The following is a 22,519-nucleotide window of genomic DNA, read 5'->3' as shown; positions in this document are numbered from 1 at the left end:
GCCTTAGGTTATTTACCAATCCTCAAAATCTAAACATCACTGGGGTTCAATATATCAGGCTTTTCGATTATCTACAGTTCTAATTGATGGTACAAAAACGAGGATTATGAAGCAGGATAGAATGTGCACTAACAACTCTTCTGAGCACCAAAGAGCACACCAACAGCTAATATACGTATGGGGTTTTTTAAATCTTTCCCTACCCTGTAAACCATTAAACTTTTCTGGAATTCACTAAGGCACATATAGAGAAAACCACTAAAAATGTGGATTAAAGGCATTTGGTACTCACTTGTCTATCTCAATACCAAGCGGATTAGCTGGACGTAGGGACAAGGGGGGAATCCCTTTGTTCCTATCAGTGCGCATGTCATAATAGTTCATTTCATCCACCCAGACAGCAGACTGATCCAAGATACCTAGAGAAAACAAAGCACAGATCCTTAAAACAACAAGGGCAGTCCAGCACCATCAACTTCTGACATACTGAATTAATTTGAAAAATCCTGATAAATATAAAATGCATGCCTAGGTAATATATTGGAAGATACATGGCAAAACAACCTGGATGCAATTACGCTAAATTATTTTATTATAGCTGCTGAAAAGGTATTCATGGCTGGGTATCAAATATTACCCTCTTACAGAGCACATAGTTTCATATACCTAAAGAGCATTTTCCTAATCACAGAGTATTAATATTTTTTCATTCCTCAAACTATTTTGATATCTGTCCAAATTTTGTCATCTATTACTTTCAAACCGAGCAATTACCTGGAGGTCATCTTATTTGCATATACTAGGGAAGATTGGTTTTCTGTGCCACTCACTAGCCAAAAAGTAAGTAAACTCTGGCCACATGCCAAGATGGATGACTCAAAGGACACAGGACTGACTTACAACAAAGCATAAAGGTGAGGCACAATAGGTCTTGGCCCTCAGCCAAAAGTGCAGCCAGCCTTACTCTTGGCCATGCCCTTCTCTAATATACCCATCAGATGCTCAGCACCAGAGATTACCCCATTTACCTGTTTTTTAAATATCAATTCTCCTCGCCCATCACCAAAAGCTTCACTGTGTGACATATGCACTTGATTCACCTTTCTATTATTAAGATCTTAGTACAGCTTGGGAGAAATCGGGTGTTATTTAACTGAGAGAAAAAAGTCTAAAATGGTTCTTGTGGGAACCCCTATGTTAGAAAAGATAACCATCCAACTTCAACAATGAAGTGTTCTGAAAGAAATATTTTCAATCCAGAGAGTATTTAGACTGGATTCTAGATTAAGCAGAGGTCTGCTTGGCCACATCATTTCAATCGTTAAGCATCTCATGAGAAATACTTCAGACTTCCCATCTTTCAGGATGGTTTGAATTACAAATAAGAAATGGCACTGAGGATTCAAGTTTCTTTAAAGGATTAACTGTCAGCTCAGGATTCAGGTGTGAAGCTCATGAGCTGGTTTATATTTTGTATTAATCTAGTACACCTAAGGTAATTAAAAATTCTTAAATTTTAGAAGCTTAGTGCTATTCCTTACAGAAAAATAAAGGGCTACTTTTCATTAGTCATTGAGGGCTTTAGCAGGATATTGAGATAGCAGGATTAATTTCATGTATACCATGAGCTTATCTATGTATATATTTGCACATTTTATTGATACACTCTGCTTCTAGACAATTGAAGAACTGTCCTGAGGTGGATCCATTTTAAACATGAATTTTATTTTAAAAGGAACTCAGTCATGTATTTGTTTAGCAAAGAAAACAGATGTGAATTTGAACAAGAAAAATACCTATTTTTTCAGGTTTAAGCAGTTTGAAGGAAACAGTTGAAGTTCCTTTGCCACCAGACTTTGTAGTAACAATAATGTCTCCCTTGTCATTTTTAGCCTGTCCAACTCGACACACAATTTTACTGGCAGACATCCATTCAGCAGTTAGCAGACAGTTGTGCCCACAGATTGTTAAACCTGGGAAAAAGAAAAGAAGTAATACGCTACCGTGAATAGAAGTACCTTTTGAAATTCTGTAACACAAGTACATTTATGATGCTTCACATACTTTACATAAACATATGACCCTTCTCGAATCCCTTACAGCCAACTACAGTGAAAGTCACAAAAACATGTTTCAGATGTTCCCCAAGTGATTTCAGGTCTTTTATCGTAGCGACACTTCATATGATACACACAAGCGCTGCCTGAAGCTTATTTTAATCTTTTCCACCAGTTATGGCTGTTCTACTGCAACTTTTACTTCATGTTATACAATAGACCTTCTGTCTACAAGACACTAGAGGACTACTGTTCCATATTGTACTTCTATGAAACTTTCATCAAAACTGCATGCAAAAAATCTTTCATAGGTTCACTCCATATGACTTTGAATAGCAAAAAAAAAAAAAGAATCACTGCAAAATATTCAGAATTAAAAATGGTTTTTTCAACCCTATCTGTTTAGCTAAACTTTTGTGGACACAGGAGGCATTTTTTGGTCAGAAAAGTATTAATTGACAAATAGTCTGTTCCAGTCTTTTCTGTTCAAAATGCATGATGCAAGACTGATTCTGCCGAATAAACTACCCCTGTTTTATAAAAGAATAGTCATGTAATGTTCATCTATTTCCTCTTCTAAACTTCCTCGTAACAGAAGTACAAATGACGAGTCATGAAATAACAATATAACATACATTTTGGCCATGAAGCTCTCTCACAGGAAGACTGTGGCATATTTTAGTATGTTCAAGCTTTAGTGTTTTAGAACACCTCTTAACACTTAAGTTTCAAGGTACACCTTAATATAAGGTCCAGCGCTTCCTGGGGTTTCATGTTAAATCAGTCTGACCAGCTGATCAAGCTGACTGATCAATGTGACCAATCCTGGTCAGATCAAGACTCTGAATGCTGGAACAGATGGACTGTTTTCTCATATCCAGAGCAACAATTTCCATATTCCTAATCAGAGTTTTATTGATTTGAAGAATTGGCAAGACCCCAATTTCTATAGCATCGATTTGGAGAACTTCATTAGATTCTTCTTGAGTAACACCCTTACCTAGAAACATTTTGCCTTATGTCCAAAAGGACAAGGCTGTACTGGAGTATAAATTAGTCAGGCATAGCAGTTCCTCCCCTGTTGGCTTGGCTTTTGTTTTTAATTTCTAGAAAGCTCTGATCAATTTCAAAAATACTTACAGACAAAAGGGTCAGCACATGTGGCTCCGTACCAAAGCTTCACACTTACTTTTTCTCACAGTTTAAGTCTCTGACATTATACAGCAGACAAATTTGGCAGTTTTCATAGTTGTCAGATGTAAAAATGCCTTACTCCCTGCCAAAAACTACTTTCAAAATGAAATTCAAAAAAAAAACCCCAAAAAACAGAAAGGCACTGAATCTTATTACAACTGAAAGCAATTTTACTTGAACAAGGACAATAGATTTGTTTCTTAAAAGATGCCTGAATAAAGGGAGACGGTGGGTGGGTGTGGGGGTGTGTGTGCGCACGAAGGTGGAATAGGATACACACACGTTAAAAAAACCTTAAAATAATAAAAAAAAGTTTGTGTTGTTATTTATTTACAACATTCTAATCAGGCCAGTTTTTATTTTTCAGAGGGGAATAAAAAAACCCACACAATTATGATGCATGGCTTTTAACCTTACGTTATATTATTACATCTCTTCTGGTTTTATGCTAGCAACCTCTCTGAGGGAAAAAAAAAAAGGTTGTGGTAGGAACTGAGACTACCTGAAAGAATTTGTCTGAACCCTTCATAAAGAAGTTTTCACCCTGGAATTTCAAAGGTCTGGATTCATGCTTGAATTAAGTACTACTTTAAAATCAAGATCTGAGCTATAGCAATTTAACAGTGTAAAAAAGCTTTGAACAAATGTTTTAAAGATTGTTGTACCAATTATTTTCTACTCATTGAAGGTTTGTACGGTTCCCAAGAAAACAAGATCACAAGATCTGACAGTTCTGAAATGGAAGGTAAGAGCCTTTGTCTGCATCTTAAATGCAAAAGAAAGTAAGTCTCTATTAACATTTCATGTACCGCACTAGATACAGTAATGGCACAATTTCTAAAACAAATAAAGGTATGTTGGAGGAGACCTTTTGATAGTACAGGTACAACATTGTTTTCTCCAGAAAGAGAAAACTTGCTTAAAATAAAATTTCGTTTTAATCTTTTGCATGATACAAAGATCTCTGAGAACATCACACTTGGGTTCAATCTTTCATGTGCCTTTCAGTAAGTAGGCACAAGTAATTCTCTTACTGAGACTTTTCAATTTTGGTTAAGTTCATATATTGACAATTTTACAATGCCTGCAAAATGCAGCTGCAAATGTTCTAAGAGACAAACTAAACCCTGAGAGAACAAGTGCTACAGGTATCTCCTGGATTTGACTTTTTGTACCAAGCTATAGTTACAAATAAAAAAAAAGTTTATTTGATACAAAGATACAAAGAGATTACTAGAAGGCTCTCTCTTAAAAGAAAGAAAAAGGCATGTTCTATTATTTGATATTCTGTTTATATATAAACAGGTATCTACCTCCCCCTTTACTCCACTCTCGTGAGACCCCACCTGGAGCACAGTGTGCAGTTCTGGGGTCCCCCAACGTAGGAAGGACATGAACCTGTTAGAGCAAGTCCAGAGGAGGGCCACAAAGATGACCAGAGGGATGGAGCACCTCTCCTACGAAGACAGACTGAGAGAGTTGGGGTTGTTCGGTCTGGAGAACACAAGGGTCAGGGGAGACCTTACTGTGGTCTTCTAGTACCTAAAAGGGGCCTGCAGGAAAACTGGAGAGGGACTTTTTACAAGGGCATGAAGTAGTGATAGGACAAGGGATAATTGCTTTAAAATGAAAGAGGGTAGATTTAGATTGGATATTAGAAATAAATTCTGCACTATGAGGGCGGTGAGGCACTGAAACAGGTTGCCCAGAGAAGCTGTGGATGCCCCATCCCTGGAAGTGCTCAAGGCCAGGCTGGATGGGGCTTTGGGCAACCTGGTCTAGCGGAAGGTGTCCCTACCCATGGCAGGGGGCTTTAAATTAGATGATCTTCAAGGTTCCTTCCAACCCAAACTGTTCTATGATACATAAAAGAGTTTCTTGTTTTTCATTTTACTCTAATGCATCTCAAATAACAAATTATAAAACCCTCACTCAAACTTGCTTAAATCTTGTGCCTACAAAGGCTCACTTTTGCAAGTGTTTCCATTCAAGTCACAGGGAATATTTACATGCCTAATTCAACCATGAAAAGAAATCTTTACATGTCTTAAGCCTTAGTCACTATACTGGAGAAAGCTGAGAACTGAACTAAGGGGAAAAAAAAAAAAAAAAAAAGACATTTCATTATTTTTTTATATTTACCTCCAAGGGTGAGGTTATTAGCAGCTCTATGTTACAAGCATTACTCCAAAAAACATAAGAGAAAAAAACACTAGCAGTTAAGTCAGCTGTAATATTGAGGCACAGTACAGAAGATGTCTTCTTTCCCAGAACCCAGAACTGATCACTTCTAAGAGGATCATACCAACAAACTAGTGAGGTTATCAAACTACATCAACTACACAAATACACAGAAACATACTCACCTTTTAACATCATCAGTTATTTGATTATTTCTCAATAAAGATTCATTAGTATACCACAACCTTGCCTAGCAGCTCAGGAAAACAGTACTTCCCCTTCTGAGAGACAGCAAACTGAAGTGAAGGGGAAAATTGTAGTAACTTATGCTTGGCCATAAAGTTCATTGTGGTGACCATGAATGGAATTCAGGAATCTTGGTTTACAGCCATGAAGTGAAATATTGTTTCTAACAAAGCCAAACAAAATTCCAATGGACTTCAAAGGAGTCATGGTTCCACAACAAATTAGATAAATTGTCTCTAACATGAATACTGAAGTACTCATATGCTTAACTTACAAAAGAAATAAGGGAAACTCCAGTAGTAATAGTTAACTTGGATTTCCAGAAGATTTTACGAAATCCTTCGCAAAAGGCTTAAGAAAATTAAGCAGCTATAGGATATGATCCTCAAACAGATAAACAGCTTGTTAAGATAGAAACAGGATTACAGTAAATGGTGTGTTTTCACTGAGGAAAGTTTCCACAGGGCATGGGCTGGGATCACTTATGTTCAAGATATTCATAAAAGACAACATGAAGAAGTTACAAAGTTTGCTGATGACATTGATTTATTCAAAATGTAAAGACCGTAAACACTAGAAAAAATGCGGAACAGGCCTTGTGTGATTGACTGGATGCACTATAAAACCACAGCTGAAATTTAGTGAACAAAGACACGATACACACAGGCAAAACTTTAAATTCACAGATGACAGGCTCAAACTAACTACTAACCCTCAAGCATTAAATCATGGGCCTTTAATAGGCAGAACAATGAAAAACATTAGCTCAATGCTTAGCAGGAGCTATACATAAAACAGAGTCCTATGGAAGTAATACAAAACAAAAGTGAAAGTACAGTATTATGCCACAGCGTATTCACATCTTGCACACCGCATGTAACCAAAATGATGTTCACCCATGACTGGTAGTGAAACCAAAAGAGATTCACTGAAGAGCAACAAGAAGGGTCAAAGATACATGCAGAAAATTTAAACATGCCAGGACTTTTCAGTGTGGAAAAAAAAGCAACAGAGCAGTGATGATCAAGATCTGTATGGTCAGGAGAATCAGAGAAAACTGTTTGTTCCCTCTTTCAACACAAAAGTTATGATGATTCAAATAAAGTTACATTGTTAAAATCAAAACAGCAAAAGAAATGGTTCTTCATATAATGTGTAGCTTTGACAAAGCTGTTGTGGTTACACAAATTGACCTTTGTACTAGTTCAAGGAATAGCAACACTCAGTGACTTTCGCAGTATGTTGAAAACACTTCTGATACGAAAGTCTTCATGCTGAAATTCTCAGTGCAAGGGAAAGTAACAAAGGATAATGTCATTACATCTACCCTCTTCTAGTATGCTTGCATAGACATTCACTCTTGGTGTTCAGCATGAGACAAGTCAGGCTAAGGGGTTCATCTAGCAAAGTATGATCATTCTGATGAGTTATACATCGGCCAGCATCCCTGTGGATTCAAGCACATACTTGTGAAAAGGGCATTCCTCATATCACACAACACAGATGACTACCATGCAAAAAAATAAATCTCTAATCATATTCCAAATGTGATAGTCTACAGTCTCAAAAGAAGTTTTTTTTCCTCAACTTACCTATGAGGTCTGTAGGCCCAGTCCCCAAATTTTCTCCTCTAATTGTCACTTTTGTCCATGAAATGCCTTCATTGGGAGAGATGCCAGTTACAAGTGGAGGCTGCCGTGCTCGAGACATGATGTCTACTCAGTTACTGAAAACCGAGTTGCTTTTGTCTGTTCAGCAAGAAACAATCATTTAAAGAAACAGTAATTATGTAAAAATTACTAAAAACTTTTAAAATGTTCTTTAAAATGGTAGAGAAATGTGAATGGAAGTGTGGAACATCACCCTCAAAGTCTTTTTTGCTCCAAAGAATACCTGCACCTTTGCACTTTTCTTTTTTTTAACTACAGCTCTAGTTCTGAACTATAAATAAAAAATATATTCAGAAAAATATTAAACCCTCAAAATGCTTAATGAAACTATCACACACACTCTAAATCACTTATGTCAGAATTCTAATAAGCCTATTCAATCCTCTATTAGAAAGCTATTATTGTATTCCTTGGAAAGTTTAGAATTGCTAAGCTAAGTAATAGACCATGAGTAAACATTCGGATAACTTCCCCATCAAAATTAGACTTACTGCCACAGACAGTCCCATGGGAAGAAGCCCCCAGCACTTATTTGTACAAAGCATTAACTTTAACGTAAACTGAGAAAATTAAAACATTACAGACACTACAGTAGCAGAGAACATCAACAAAACAAATAATATCCCAACAGAAATGTACATAAAATTATTGAAGAAGCATTTCCAGAAGAATATTCCTTTGCACCTGAAATTACAGGAGTCAACTCCAGTCAGGATAATTAGCTCTGTAATACAAACACCAACAGGGCAGGCATGTTATGCAGCCTACATTTAGTTTACTATGCAACTGATCACAAATTCCTTTGGCTTATTAGCAGTTTCCTTTGTACAGCTCTGCAGCTGTAAGATGCAAACTAGTAGAACCTGAAGCACGTTAGATCCCACCAACTTCTCCACTTTTACATCACCAACTGAACATAGAACCTGCCCATAGGTACACAGGTCTTACAGAAGTCATAAGGCAGGCAAAAAAAGTTTCTTTGAAGGATTTCCACAGTAATTTTGCATCACCTACTGCATTTCATGACTCCTGAATTCTTCTGCTAAGAGACAACATCATCCTTAACATTCCTAGTAAAAAAAATTTAATTTGGTACTCTGGAATTTAGCTATCTATAATCAGTTTCTAATAGGAATTCATCTGGATTGGAAAGGTAAGAACCAAAAATAACCTACAGGAAGCAATGTTTTTATTTCTAAGAAAATTCAGGAATGATGAAACAGGTCAGCATTCAAAAATCTTAGGTACACATATAGAACACTTTAGTGTACACAACTTTAAAAGTTCAGGTTGGTAAAAAAATCAACACGGAATATAACCAAGCTTCATAAGGCTTCTCTAACCTATTTTTATTTTGGATCAAGGTATATTTTCTATTTTTACTTGCAAATAGTTAAGTCCCTGAAAACCAGAACCTCTGTAAATCATCCCTAACAATAAACTGCAGTGAAGTTGCAGTTTCTAAGCACCTACATTTAGGAAATACCAGAATATCTTTGTTTCAGCCACTTCTGCGTATACAAAATAGATTCATTGTATCCTCATACACCCTGCTTCCACACAACCTCCCCAAATTTTTCATCATTACTAGATAGATCTGCCATGGGGATCAAAGAAGCTCCCATCGATGGGTTTCTTTCTTCATGTTCTGAAGTTGGAACGCACACTGAAAATGAAGATAGAAATCAAAAAGGCAGGAATAAGGAGGAAGATCTTGTGGTGAAAGTAACCGAATAGTGCCCCCAGGACATGATCGTGTCTCTATCTATATCACAGATACATAGCAGGTCACTTATAATAAAACTTTACAATGACTTTTTTTTTTTTTCTTCTCAGTTTCTGGGTGTCCACCTTCAGCCCAAAGTCACAGCTGGAGTCAGTGTGAAATGTAGCCTGAACATCGGAAATGCTGTACAATGCTCCAAAATACTCACTTCCTGAGAAACCACCTCAAATCTAAAAATACATTTGATCTTAAATACCCATTTCACATACAAATTCATTAATATGGAAGAAGGATTTAGGTACTCTGAACACCATAAAACTACTAGAACTTTTGAGACTACATTTGAAGAGTGCACAATTCATAAGAGACGCAGATTCCTGTTGAACAAGCAAGAACACAGTAAGTTGCAGTATGTGAGCCATGTCCAGTACATGAAGGAAGTCTGGTAAGAGCCCATGATAACGCACGCAACATATGCCGGGAACTAAGGTGGTTTGTTTTGGTTTTGTGTTTTTAACTGGCAAACATAATATTTCTTGACTGGTTGACTTCACAACATTAAAAATTACATTATGTTTTTAGTAAAACATTAATTCCCCAGTTTTTCGCAAAAACAAACTGATGAGAACAGGAATTTAGTGCCACATGGATGCTCTCGTAAGTCTGTATGTAAAATACTGGAACCTTTAACATGAACCCAACATGAGGCTAGAGAACTGAGTACTCAACAGATGCAATCTATAACCTTGTGGGTATAACAGCACTGAAGGAGAGGAGGACTGTTACCAGCAGATTACAAAGAAATCTGCTGACAGTCATCTCCAGTACAGAAGAGAAGGCTGTGCTCTGGCAGGCAGTCCCCTCCCTCCTGCTCCCTCATAACCTACTCCTTCTTTCCCAACACTGTTTTTTCCCTCCTCGCAGAGACATCTAGACAGTCTTTGCCTCACTTCAAATCCGAGGCCAGGTCCTAGTCTTGCAGCTGAACTACTTCCTGCTCCTGTCCTGCCGATTCGCCCTCTGACTTTTTATCCGTAAATTCAAGCAGGGAGGGAGAGGAGTGTTAATATCCCAATTCTCCTTTCAAATCCAGACGCCCTGGTAATTCCCCTTCCTTACCTCCCATTCCTTACCCCAAGCCTTCCTGTCTAGATAGCCCACCTGCACTACTGTTGGTCCACGTCATTGCCACAGGTGAAAGTGACAGACCCAGATAGTCCTGGAGCCACAATGCTTGCCCAGCTCTCCTCTCATCTGTGCTGCATTTAACTCTGCCATTACCACAGCATCACCTGCCAAAACAATGGGCAGCACAATAGAAATTAAGCTTCCAATTCCCACTGCTATACCTAATATTACTACTTGGAGCAATCAGAATCCAAAAAATGCAGGGAAAGTCTTGTTTATTCCTGTACAAGACACATATGCACAGAAGTTCGGACCTTTCAGTCTGAAGTTTCCTCTGCAGTCCTGTGCAAAGAGGATCTCAGAGAAGCATCAGGTGCCCAAGTTTACTTACAGCAAGGAGGACAAACTGCATCTCTTCCTTGTAATCTTATCTACACGGTCTTTGCAGCTGTTCTCACAGATCCTCAGCAAAGCTTGAGGATATACAACAGCTGTAAAGAAACAGTGGGATCATATCCCCACATACACAGCTAGGAAACAGCACGTGTCTAGATACCAGTAAGACAACATAAAGCACCTCTGTGAGCAATTTTTTGTAAAAATTTTTATAGAATGTTAGTCAGTAACACAGATGTAAAAAAGCCATCTTGAGGAACTCAGTGGTAATATGGAGAGAAAGAAATCTTGAGGAAAACAAGTGAAATAGAAGCTACTTTGGTATTATTTGGTTGATTCTCTCCCCCTGCCAAAAAAAAAAAAGTTACAGTTCCCTTGCATTGCAACCATTCTTTCTTTCAAAATACCTAGGCACACAGGTAATTGGCTTGAATCAATACCAAAACTCAAAACTAATATTACAACATATTTTTCTGGATTTCAGAAATTGGCACTAGATCCCCCTTCATGATGAGCTAAATAAATGTAATAAAAATGCTGAGCCTCCCAAGGTCTAATATTTCTTCTAAAGTATTTCCATACTTACTGCAGAATTGCTTTAAAATACCTGACTGGAATGAGAATACCACAGTAAATCTCAACACATTACAAAAGCACTACGGCACTGAGATGCTCTATTATTATTAAACAGCAATTGGATTCATTTATTTCAAAGAGTGAGTGAAGGAACTCTATGGAATCTGTCCTTACTACAAACATCAAACAAACACTTGGGGGCCTTAAATTCATTTATACTCCTCCTCCTCCTGACAAACATGCCGATAGTTAAAATGACTGAACTGCTTATCGGGAAGCCTAGCCAGTATACTACTGCAGCCCAAAAGCAAGTTTCTAATTTTTAAAAAAATTTTTTTTCAAAGCAAAGCTGAAAAAAATAATTACTTTTTCATTTCATGAAAAGATACAATAATCTAATGAAGAGGTTTTGTTGCAATTCTATGCACTGCCCTAAAGAGAAATTATATTCTTTACAAATATGTATTATGTGTAAAATAATACAAAACCAAGCAGCCCTCGTACTGAAAGACTGCTTCTTATACGGACTAGGGGCAATTGCATACGTTTTCTATACAAGATACTTCCTTTGAGGAGCCAGGCTCACTGAAGAAATGTGTTAACACATCTATTTTTTTGGAATGGGCAATGTTATTCTACACTAACCGAGGTCTCTCTCCCTCCTAGTCCTCCCCACCTTTTTTTTTTTTTTTTTTGCAAAAAACCTTCATTTCCTCACAATATCTCCCCAACAGTTTAACATGGATGACATCTGTTTGACTGCTCCCATGATCTTACCCATATTATTATATTATTCTGTCATAATTCTTGTTATGAAAGTGCAAGGAATTAGAAAGCCTCTGCAAAGACCACCTACTACAAAGCCATCTTGAAAAATGCCTTTCATAAACATCTCTTTGTCTTTACATGAGCTTCTCAAATAAACTGTCCTCTCACAAAGGTTTGGTTAAAAAAAAATAAGAAAACCAGACTACTCTGAACATTACAAGCTTGCTAAAGAGGAGACACCTTCACTCTATCCTAAGAAAAGCCACTTTAAAAAGAAATAATGAAAAAATGAAATATTGTCCAACATACGGGAAAATACATGTCTAGTTGCTTTTTTGACTTTTGAAAACCCTCGTCTGGTTTAAAAGGAAAGTTCTTAAACAGGTTTCCCCATTCAACTTTCAATGGCAAGCAGAAAAGAAACACAAAGTGCCAATAGCTACCATATCTGTTCTGTAAAGCAGAGTACTGCTTACCACTCTGGAAGTACTACCAGAATATGAAATAAGCAAACAACAGAAGTTCAGGATGTAAGGATATTAAATTGGCTGGTAAGTTCAAAACGCAAAAGAAAAACAACAAACATCATGAAGACATTGAACTTCAGAAGATGAGTAACAATCAGGTGCCACCTTACAAATTTCACCAGTGGAAAAATTGGCAGTTGAAGTGAAGGAGTTTCTGACTTCAAAAATAAGATAGCAAATTGGTTCCAGTGACTGAAAATCCAGTTAAGTTTTCAGCGGTAGTTTGTCATAGACACTGAATGTAAAAGACTCTCCCGGAGGAAGACAGACTCAAGGTCAATGCAAGTGCCATGGTCATCTAGCAAAGGGAATCTAAGCTGTCAAGAAGGGAGGAAAGAAAAAGCCTATTTGTAATTGTTGAGGAAGTCTAAAGCTACAAGCAAGCATGCAAGTCTTCAGGTAACAGTTATTTATTTGTTCTCACTCATATATACGTGACAGAATACAAATTCAAAATTTTTCAGGCAGGAACAGCAGGAACAACCAAAGCATCACCCATGTTCAAATTACAGTATTCCTCAGATGATGTTGTTTACTTTCTAAAAGACAAACCAACCTGAAAACAGTAGGTAAGGTACTCTTCTCACACTAACATTGCAGCATTAAATGCTTTCCAAATGAATAGATTTATGAAACACCCTTTTTTAAACAAGCAATAAATACGCAGATTCCAGAACCTAGGTGCTGGCCTTTTCACCTTAAACTACACAAACTTGTGCTTCCACTAAATAAATATAATAATTTGTTTTCACTAGAAAACCCAAGAAGTCCCCTGAGTACAACACACTATGACAGAGTCAGTGAAGGGACACAGCAAATGACCCCAAGAAGGATGACAAAGCAAAAAGTTTCCTGCGTTTGTACTCAAAACCATTACAAAATGATGGAAAACACTATTGCAACCTTTTCTGTGCTTTATCTTCCCAACAATATAAATTCAGACAGACAATCCACATAAACCAAGGTTTGAAAGCATCCACAAAGCAGCACTGTGAAAATAACTGACATTTATTAACCCCTCTGGAGATCTGAAGTGCCCTAGAATTTCCACAGCCTTCAACACTGCATTAATAATACAAAGTCCATTCTGCAAGCCTGCCAGAAAAGACTGGGAAGTGAATAAGCTAAACAATGCTGAAATTCCAAGTGATATTAAGAATCTATGCATGTTTATTTAAATAATAAAAGAAGACTTGTCAATTTAAACAAGAAGTGCCCACGAATCTTACATTTGGGGGGAGGGGGGGCGAACCTCTTCAAAACACCACTAAGCTACTTATAATGAAAAGATGAACAAACATAAGAAAGGGGGTAATTTCACTGTCACAGAGGAAAAAAACAAAGCCTCATTTGTCTTGCCCTGTCATATCCGGCATGTTGATTCAAGCCAATATTAACACTGACAAACACATCACCCTACAGGACAACATTACATGCCAAAATCAGTTTCAATTTGGGAAGATGTGCAAGTTTTGCAATGGAGAGCACAAAAAGAAAAGATTTGGAGTATTAAATGACATAATACGACACCCTCCTCTTTTTAAAAGGGCTCATGAATATTCCAGTCAGTCACGAATTATTATACATTATAGCAATTTTAGTTTTAGGGTAGCCAAGGAATAAGCGCAGCAGTTTTGCTTTCACAATAGCCGTGCTCTCCTGTTTCCTCCGTTATCGCAGAAGTCCTGCTTTCCTTAACCCAGCAAGGTACATCTTCATGGCTATATATCTTGGCAGAGCGAAAGCAAAATAATCGCAGCACTCAGCGATGCCATTAACATTTCGGAGTCACAAGGGATTAAAAGGCTGGACCCGAGGCAGACGCTGCGAGAGCCCTCGGCAGAGGAGTTCAGCGCCCGCTGCAGCTGCGAGGGATTGACACCGCTCACTGTGGAACCCAGCTCAGGAGAAACTCCGGGCACAGTTCCGGCATCCGAAATAAATTAAAGTAAACAGTGTTGCTCTCTCTCATCCACTCTGTTAGCAGCCTCTCAGTTGAGCTGGAGACCACACACCCAGACCACACAGCACCAGCTGAACTCACTCGCACGCAACATCTAGAAGCTGTCACTCTGCTGAGGTATGAGGAGGAAAAGGGGGGCAGGAGTGCGAGTGCGTGGGTTTAGGAAAGCTGCTTGCTCTCTCCTCCTATCGTTACAGCTGGTTATGTTTTGTGTGGTTGGGAAGGAGGGAAAGAAGGGAGGGATAAAAAAAGACCTGTAAACCTCACTAAGAAAACATACTGGTCTTGGCCTTTTGTAGTAATGATTTGCACTCCCCCTGTACTAGTTTAGTAGCTGATGAAGGGCTAACAAAGCATCCATTTAACATCAATTAACCTTCTATCTATCACATGTCACAAAAAAATCTACACTAGTATAAATCCTTTTCCTTGTACATATTAAATGACAGCATCTTATCAGTTATGATGAACAGCATACCTATATATTGATGTATATCTACATCAGGATTTCTGGCACATTATTTATTTGGGGAGGGAAGAGATTCCCCACAAAGAACACTTAACCACACAAATGCCATTACATCAAAACGCTGAATTTTTCCACAAACATTCCACTGTAATATGAAGTTTTGTTCATTAGTATCTTATACTATAAACAACTTGGAAGAAATAAATGACCCTACGTACAACACTGAGTTTGTGAGCTATCAGCAAGGAGTAAAAATAGCAAACCTCTAAAAATAGAATAAAAAGAACATTAATCTATAATACACATGAACAGATACTTTTTAAAGGGGGGGGTCTTTGTTTCTTTTAGTTCAGAAAACCATTTCATCTGCCAATTATATCACCTGCTCAAACAGAAAAAGCTGAATAAAATTTGTGAAGAATTTTTAAATCCATTTTAGTCAGTCTACTTTACAGAAAACAAAAATTCCCTTCCCTCCACTCTGCTACAGTGAACACACATACCTCCTCCATCAAACTCACCAGCACACGAATTTAATTTAATCCACATATACAGGCCGAACAGCCCAGAGCCAGAGTCACATTTTCACCTCAGCACAAAATTTGTTTACCTAAGTGACAATGACAATCTCCAAGTGGCATTATTAAACAAAACCATTGATACTACAATAATCCACATCAATATTAGCCCTATAAACTTGGATTAGGAAAACCTTAAGAAAAAAATCCTAAAAATATTTCACTTTATCAAACACATTTTCAAAAAAAGTTAGCTTCAAAGTTCCATAACTTCACACTGAAAATTAATTGTTCCCCCAATTTATTAGTCAGGTCTGCATACTGGTTTATACCAGTTCCCAAACGAACATTTCCACTAGTATATTCAGTGTTACAGCAACTATTCATTACCAAGACTCAAGTCAAACCAATTTAGGTTTTCTGAAGGTCTGTTCTAGTCATATCGAATTGGCTAGAAAAGGGTGATAGCATAGAAGAAAATGTAATTTAAGAAAGTCTGAACACAGACATTTCTCCCCAAAATTTCCACTATTTTTATTATATGCTGCATTAAAACTCCCCAGAAATTAAGTTATCTACTTGGTTAAAAGCGTCTGTATTTATTATGTGACACATCACTATAATCTACCAAAGTTGTGAAGAAAAGGCTTAAACATCTATATATAAACACATACACAGAAAAAAAATTAACTCAGCTTTACACAAAACCGTATCACAGATGGCCATAAATCTCCCATTAATTTCTAAATTCTCACAAAGCACATGCTTTCCTACATCTGCTTCCACGTCCAACATCCAGCAGTTTGCTTCATCTACAAGTCATTCGCCTTACCGTCCTCCACTTAAACAATTTGCACCTCTTTTGTTCTAAAATTGTTCATCATTTTCTGTGCATTATTTTAGCAATTAGGAAGACCATAAAGAATCCTAATACCCTCATTATCCCTCCCTCTTACGTTATTCACAGGCAGAAATTTGAAAACAATACTTCAGGCATCAAAAACTTTCAAATACGTTTATGCAAATGTATTCAGAAAGATCCAGAAGTTCAGGAAAATAAACTAAATAAATCCCAATGGGATGGCATTTTTTTTATTCCTAGAGAAAAGAAACAAGACACCATAGGTTTTTTTCTAAGCCCTGTAACTATACACAATATTCTTTATAAAAACACTGTATAACCACTGTAATTATACAGTTCATATAGCTGAAGTTTTAACTTGGGTGCTCGTAGGTAAGACTGCAACACTAAATTTAACATTTGCCGTGTGACTTTTTTGGCAATTACTTTTGTTTCAAAAATATTTAAAAGATGAGACGTGCACTTGTGTTACTGAGATTCCTGTATTTTTAATGCAGTCTCCTGAACACCTCTTTCTGGCATCTGTTCAGGGAATACTCAAGGTACATGCTATAGCATCCTTCTCTGTTCACATGGTCAAATGCACTCAAGTATTTCACTGTCTGAGAGCCTGTGTGCACAGGTATTTTTCTGATATATTTCAGCCTGACTCTGCCTTACATACTCTCAGTCTTCATTTCCACTCATCTGCCTAACAACCCACCTCCTCTATGGAATTACCATGCTTTCAGATTAGTGAAGTTGTCAGAAACAATAGATCCCCTGCCTTCTATGCTGATGAAAAGGAAATGTGGGGAAAACCCATCAGCTATACACAGAGCTCCTTAACTTTTTACCAAAAATCTGATTTCAGTTTTCCAGTAATAAGCAAGGTACATGCTAAAGCCACAGTAAGATACAAAATGTCACAGGATTCACATAATTCTTAAATAGAAAATGTAAAGTTATTGCTTCTTTAATTGACACATTTTAGGATTATTTCAGAAAATCAGTTTAGTTTGTCCTTAATTTAAAGGTGGGCATTTAAAAGGGAGATTTTGCTCAGCATAGCCCTAGATCTTTACCTACTACAGGCTTTTTGATGAACTTCCAAATACAGGGTACATCGCTTTCCGATTATCCATGAAGTGAAAGGAAACAAAAAAAAAAATAAAATACAAGTCTAAATACACCTAGAAATCACTGATTTATACTGTAATCTGATCCAGACGTTTCTATACTGCCAGAATCCCCACTGGCTTCTGTGTAATATAGCCTAGGGTCTGCCTTTGAGAATTAAGCTGAAAATCTGGAAGCTGTAGTTCCCTGAAGGTCAAGAGAAAAGCAGATCCATTAAGGGCTTGGTGTCTCAGAATTTTTTTTTCTTAAAAATAAACCCCCCAAAATTAGAAACCCTTTCACACCCATCACTGAGTGCAATCACAGTATTTTTAATTGAAAATGCTGAACATACTGTCTGCAGATTGATTAACAACTTCTGTTGTCAAAAAAGGCTACACAGACCAGTTTCCTTTTGAAGAAAAAGCACTAAATACTTCCAAAACAATATAAAAAGTACAATTACAATTTCTCCACAGGAGGGGGGGAAGGAGTTTGACTTAGTGTAGTTTAAAATATTAAATACTTAGCTTACCTTTCTCTGCAAAGCATGTAATATACCAATCATACAATTAATCCTTTTTTTTTCAGGTATTTCCCTCATTACTCAGTTTCTAGGAAAACTGCTTCAGGTTCCCCCCCACCCTCAGAGATCACAACCACGAGCTCTCCCTCCTGCCCTTCCCTCCTCCTCTGACTTTTGACACTGGGAGAGCAATCTAACTGCTTTTGAACTGAAATACTGACAGGAATTCTAGAAAAATTTTGGGTTGAGATACAAAAATTTTAATCGACTTTATTTTTAAATTGATACTTTGCAAGCTGTAAACACTGACCTTTGCTTTCATGTTCAGCGCAAAAGATGAAACATCAATCAGACGACTGCGCTATGCATGTGCTGCCTAATCAATCCCCCATCCTACAAGCACCTTTACAAACAAGATTTCCCCCATTACCAAGCACTGTATTTCTCCTCTGGGAAAAGTAATTTGAAAGACAATGTTGCACAGCACAGATTTACAGAATGTAGGTGGTCCAAGACAGAAGGTCAAAGTTAAGCTGAAGAGCTAACATCTGACTTCTGCCAAAAGATATTAATTTAGCTGCTTTCAGATTTTGAACTTTCAGTGTACTTTTATGTACAGCAGCAGATTCTACTCTTACTGAAAAACTCATATAGAAAATACAAGTCATTGTAACATGTACGGTCTTCTGAGTATTCTCTTCTACCCTTCATTGTAAAATGAAGTACTACTGATTTCTCCCATGGAAGATCTGTGCCTGTTTGCATAATTAAGTAGTAATGTACAGCCATTCAAAATACATGCAGGTACTGTCTGTCTGTGCTGCGCAGGCTGTTTCATCCTGGAGTACAAAACTGTAACTGTGGATTATTTCATGGGTACTTTCAATAGCTGTCAGAATCTATTTTTTAAGAATGCTTTTCATATTCAGTCTTCTGTCACCATCCTATTGAGATGTTATTTTTTTTTTTTTTTAAGTAGGAAAGCAGAAAAGCACAGAGTAAACAGAACTAAAATAACTCAAAACTGATGTTTAGTTTCCAGTACAGTACTTGAGACTTACTGGATTTACAACTAAACAGATCAGTACATTGAAAGAAATTGATTAAGTATGGTTTACCATAACATATCTAAAAGTTTTCATCACCAAAAGAAGTCAGTGGCCTCTGCCTTTCTAGTCAACCCACTTATTTTGCTTTAGTCCAGATTCACTGTGAGGAGCAGCATAATAAAGAATGGTCTGTCAGTGGATATAGTTTCTTTCTAACAGGACCTCAGGAAAACAATAGATGGATTACATATTAAAATATTTTTATTGTCTAGTTTTGCCTCAAATGCTCTCAACAGCTAGAAAAACACCCTCTGCTTATATTCACAAGGAATCATACAACTAAAAAAAAAAATTAAAATCTGAATACTACAGATTAAAAAATACTTAGTGAATAGTACCTTTTGTACTGATGATGAAACAGTTTCTCCACACAGTATCCACTGCTCAAAGGGCAAGGTGTTAAAAATTTTACTTTAAAGACTCATTTAAATTTATTTGTTTTTAAATTTCATTACTTAGAACTCTAAGGAGTTTCTCTAGAATTAATTTGAAAGTCTATTAACTTAGCTATTCAGCGCTAATATCTGATAAAGCAATTACAGCATTTTTAAAAAAAGCTATCAAGTCAGTGAAAATATCGTAATTTATTGAATGAAGACCAAGAAAACACAAGACAACTTTACACTTAGTTTGTACAGAAAAAATTAAAAATCAGCATAAGTTTGATTAGTAACATGCTTTTAATTAAATAGTTTCACCTCTGACACATACTAAAAAAAAGTTATATTTTCCATATAGAAAAACCCCTTACCATTACAGTGTAAGTGAATGGTATTTTCACTGACATAAGTCATACCAGGATAATGAAAATAATTGCATCCTGTTTTAAATGATGTTTAAGACAACAGAAATCCCATCTAAGTAAAAACATTGTTGTCCAAGGGTGGGCATAAATCACTACAACTGTAAACTAAGCTATCCATGGGAAAGAAATCAGAAGCAGGAGATGCCTTTTGCTGCTTCTTTCTAGGTCAGCGCAAGCTGTGATAAATACCATAGAAACAGGGAATCAAGAATTACTGAGCTTTTCTTCTTCAGGTAAGCAAAAGGTAAAGGAAGAAAACAGACCTGTTTTCCTAAGCCACAAGTTTGTTTATTTGCAGTTTACATAAAAAAACCCCAAACAAACCTTTAACTGTTTCAACAACTTTATCAAAAGCAAAAAACCCCACAAAGTTTACAGTAATGAAATGCACACAAATCACAACAGGAGAAGATTGTTTACTTATTTTAAGAATGATCAGAAAGCCTGGAAAGTTGAAGTGAGATTAGGATTTTAAACTCAATTTAAAGAATGAGTATTTGTAGTCTAGATTTAATCTGGACAGAATGGGAAACTCCCTTCTGGAAATGGGATCATTCCCAATTTCAAACACCTACTCCTCTTGGTAAGAGATCTTTTTGAGGTTCCTAATTAAGATATAGAAGAGACAAGGAAGAAATATCTGGTTACCCAGCTCACAGACTCTTGGACTGCAAGGAGGGAGAAATGCAGAAATGGGTAGGAAGGGGGGGGGGGAAATTAAGTCACAGAGGAAGTGTAACACTTCCAGTTAGATATCAATGAAAACAGTTGTCTCTCAACCAGTATATGTTATTTTGATTTGTTCCACATTCCTTACTACGGTACTTTCTTACTACACTTGCCTAAGTACACATTCATTTGGGGCAATTATTTCTGAAACTTCACAGTAGCACTGAATGCAAAGTTAAAAAAAATAATAAAATCAGACCTCCAAGTAATCAGCTCTTCAGAGGTCAGAGCTCACCTTTCCCTTATGTCCTCTCCTTCCCCACCCAGCACACCCAAACACACACTTCGTTAAGCTGAACGACTTAATTCAGCCTCCTTAATTCAGGAACGACTTGGTTCCGCCGTGTACAGGCGGGCTCAGGAGCCGCTGCACGGCCGCTGTCAGCAAAGCGAACGAGGGCAGGAGCCGCTGCACGGCTGCCCGGCCCGGGGCTCGCAGGGCCAGCCCCGCCGGCGCTGCACAGCGCTCCCTCACCAGCGCGCCCACGGCCGGACACCGCGGTCCGCGGCCCGAGGGCTGCCTGCCACAGCCACCGTCACCCAGCGGGCACCCACCCGCCAGCGGGGCACCGTGTGACCCCCCCTCCCCGGGGGTTCACAGGTGACGCGGAACCCCCCTGCCCTGCCGGCGGTGCCCCGTCTCCTGTCATGGGGCTGGGAGAGGAGGGACGCGAGCTGCGGCACCGGGAAGCCGCCACCTCCTTCCCTCGCCAGGCGGCTCGGCAGGGCCCGGCGACCAGCCGCCGTCCTCCCGCAGCCCCTGCCCCCGGGGAGGCGAGCGGGGCCGGGCGGCTCGCCCCCGCGGCGGGGCGGGGCCGGCCGGCAGGTGCCTCGAGCAGGCTGAGGCAGAGCCGCGATGCGAGGGACAGCAGGGGGACAGCGACACCCCCGCGCCCCACCGGCCGCTAATCACAGCTCCGGCCCCGCTTCCCCCCTCACCCCCGCGCGGGGGCGGGGCCTGGGACGCGACACTCGGCCCCGCCCGGCGGGCGAGAGCCTCGACCCCCCCGGGGGAGCGGGGGAGGAAGAAGGGGGGAGGCCGAAGGGAGGGGGACGGCCTCCGCCCCGGGGAGCTGGGAAGGAGCCGGAGCTGCCCCGCTGAGACCCGGCTCCGCAGAGCCCGGCGAAGGAAGAGCGGGGCGGGAGGCCAGGGGCTGTCACTCACCGGCCGCCGCCGCCGCGTTCGTATCCGGCACCTGGGGCAGCTCCGCTCCCAGCAGCGCCTCTGCGTCCGGCGGGCACAGGCACCACCAGCCGCTGCCCGAGAAAATCGATGGAGTGCGGAGCGATCGATTGGGTGGGAAAGCCGCTCCCGGCCGTCGCCGTGCCCCCGAGCGCCGCCCCCTTACAGGCACCGCCCTGTGCGCTCGTGTGCCTGTTCCTCCCTGAACGGGCAGCGGTGACGGGGTCGGGAGCACGGTTGTTCGCCTCCTGGAAGAGGCACAAGAAGAAAATAAAATTATAATAGCAATGCTGACAGCAACAACAGCAACAATAATAAGTGATAAAAAAGCCGCCCCGAGTGTCGTATCAAGGTCCCTGCGGTGTGAGGGGGCCTGGAGGCCCTGCTGCCGTGAGTGGAAGGAGGAAGGGTGGTGGAAACAGGCCCAGGTGCAAGCAGGCTGTCAGTGCTGGGTAACACGCATCAGTCCTCCTTTACCAACAATAAAAGTAAAGATGTCGTTTACCAAATATGCTGTCTACCGCAGGGGGCTCTGAACACTGGCTCTTTTTCCTTTTAGATGGGGTAAGGAGATCTCCTTTTCCCCTTTTTGCTGGATTGTTCAAAACTAATTTGTGAAAGCCAAGTTCAGACAAAATCTTGATGGGAAGGAGAGGAAAAGCAATGAGAGAAAAAACAAAGATGGAAGAATCCATTGCTCAGTTTTGCCAAACCAGACCTAAACCAGGACATTAGTGGGAAAACAAATTACCTTTCATAAAACCTCAGAGAACTTAAGAACCATAAGA

The 22,519-nt window shown here is 39.1% G+C and overlaps 1 protein-coding gene across 2 annotated transcripts in view; it reads right to left on the bottom strand.

Moving 5' to 3' along the window:
• Positions 1-21,829, bottom strand: part of EXOC2 (exocyst complex component 2) — a 133,687-nt gene extending 111,858 nt beyond the window's left edge. The window contains exons 1-4 of one of the 2 annotated variants that reach the window (XM_055798805.1): positions 21,714-21,829; positions 7,271-7,426; positions 1,797-1,973; positions 293-419 (exon numbers count right to left, since the gene is read on the bottom strand). In XM_055798805.1, the coding sequence (XP_055654780.1) occupies positions 293-419; positions 1,797-1,973; positions 7,271-7,388 (422 nt within the window). In that variant the 5' untranslated portion in view covers positions 7,389-7,426; positions 21,714-21,829. Of the gene's footprint in view, positions 1-292; positions 420-1,796; positions 1,974-7,270; positions 7,427-10,235; positions 10,367-21,713 lie in introns of those variants that run through there. The other variant, XM_055798807.1, reaches the window with a different exon arrangement.
• Positions 21,830-22,519: the final 690 nt, after the last annotated feature.

Source organism: Falco peregrinus, chromosome 3, assembly GCF_023634155.1.
Source record: "Falco peregrinus isolate bFalPer1 chromosome 3, bFalPer1.pri, whole genome shotgun sequence".
NCBI lineage: Eukaryota > Metazoa > Chordata > Aves > Falconiformes > Falconidae > Falco > Falco peregrinus.
The sequence above is the reverse complement of the archived record's forward strand: the minus strand, read 5'-3'. Positions and strand labels throughout refer to the sequence as shown.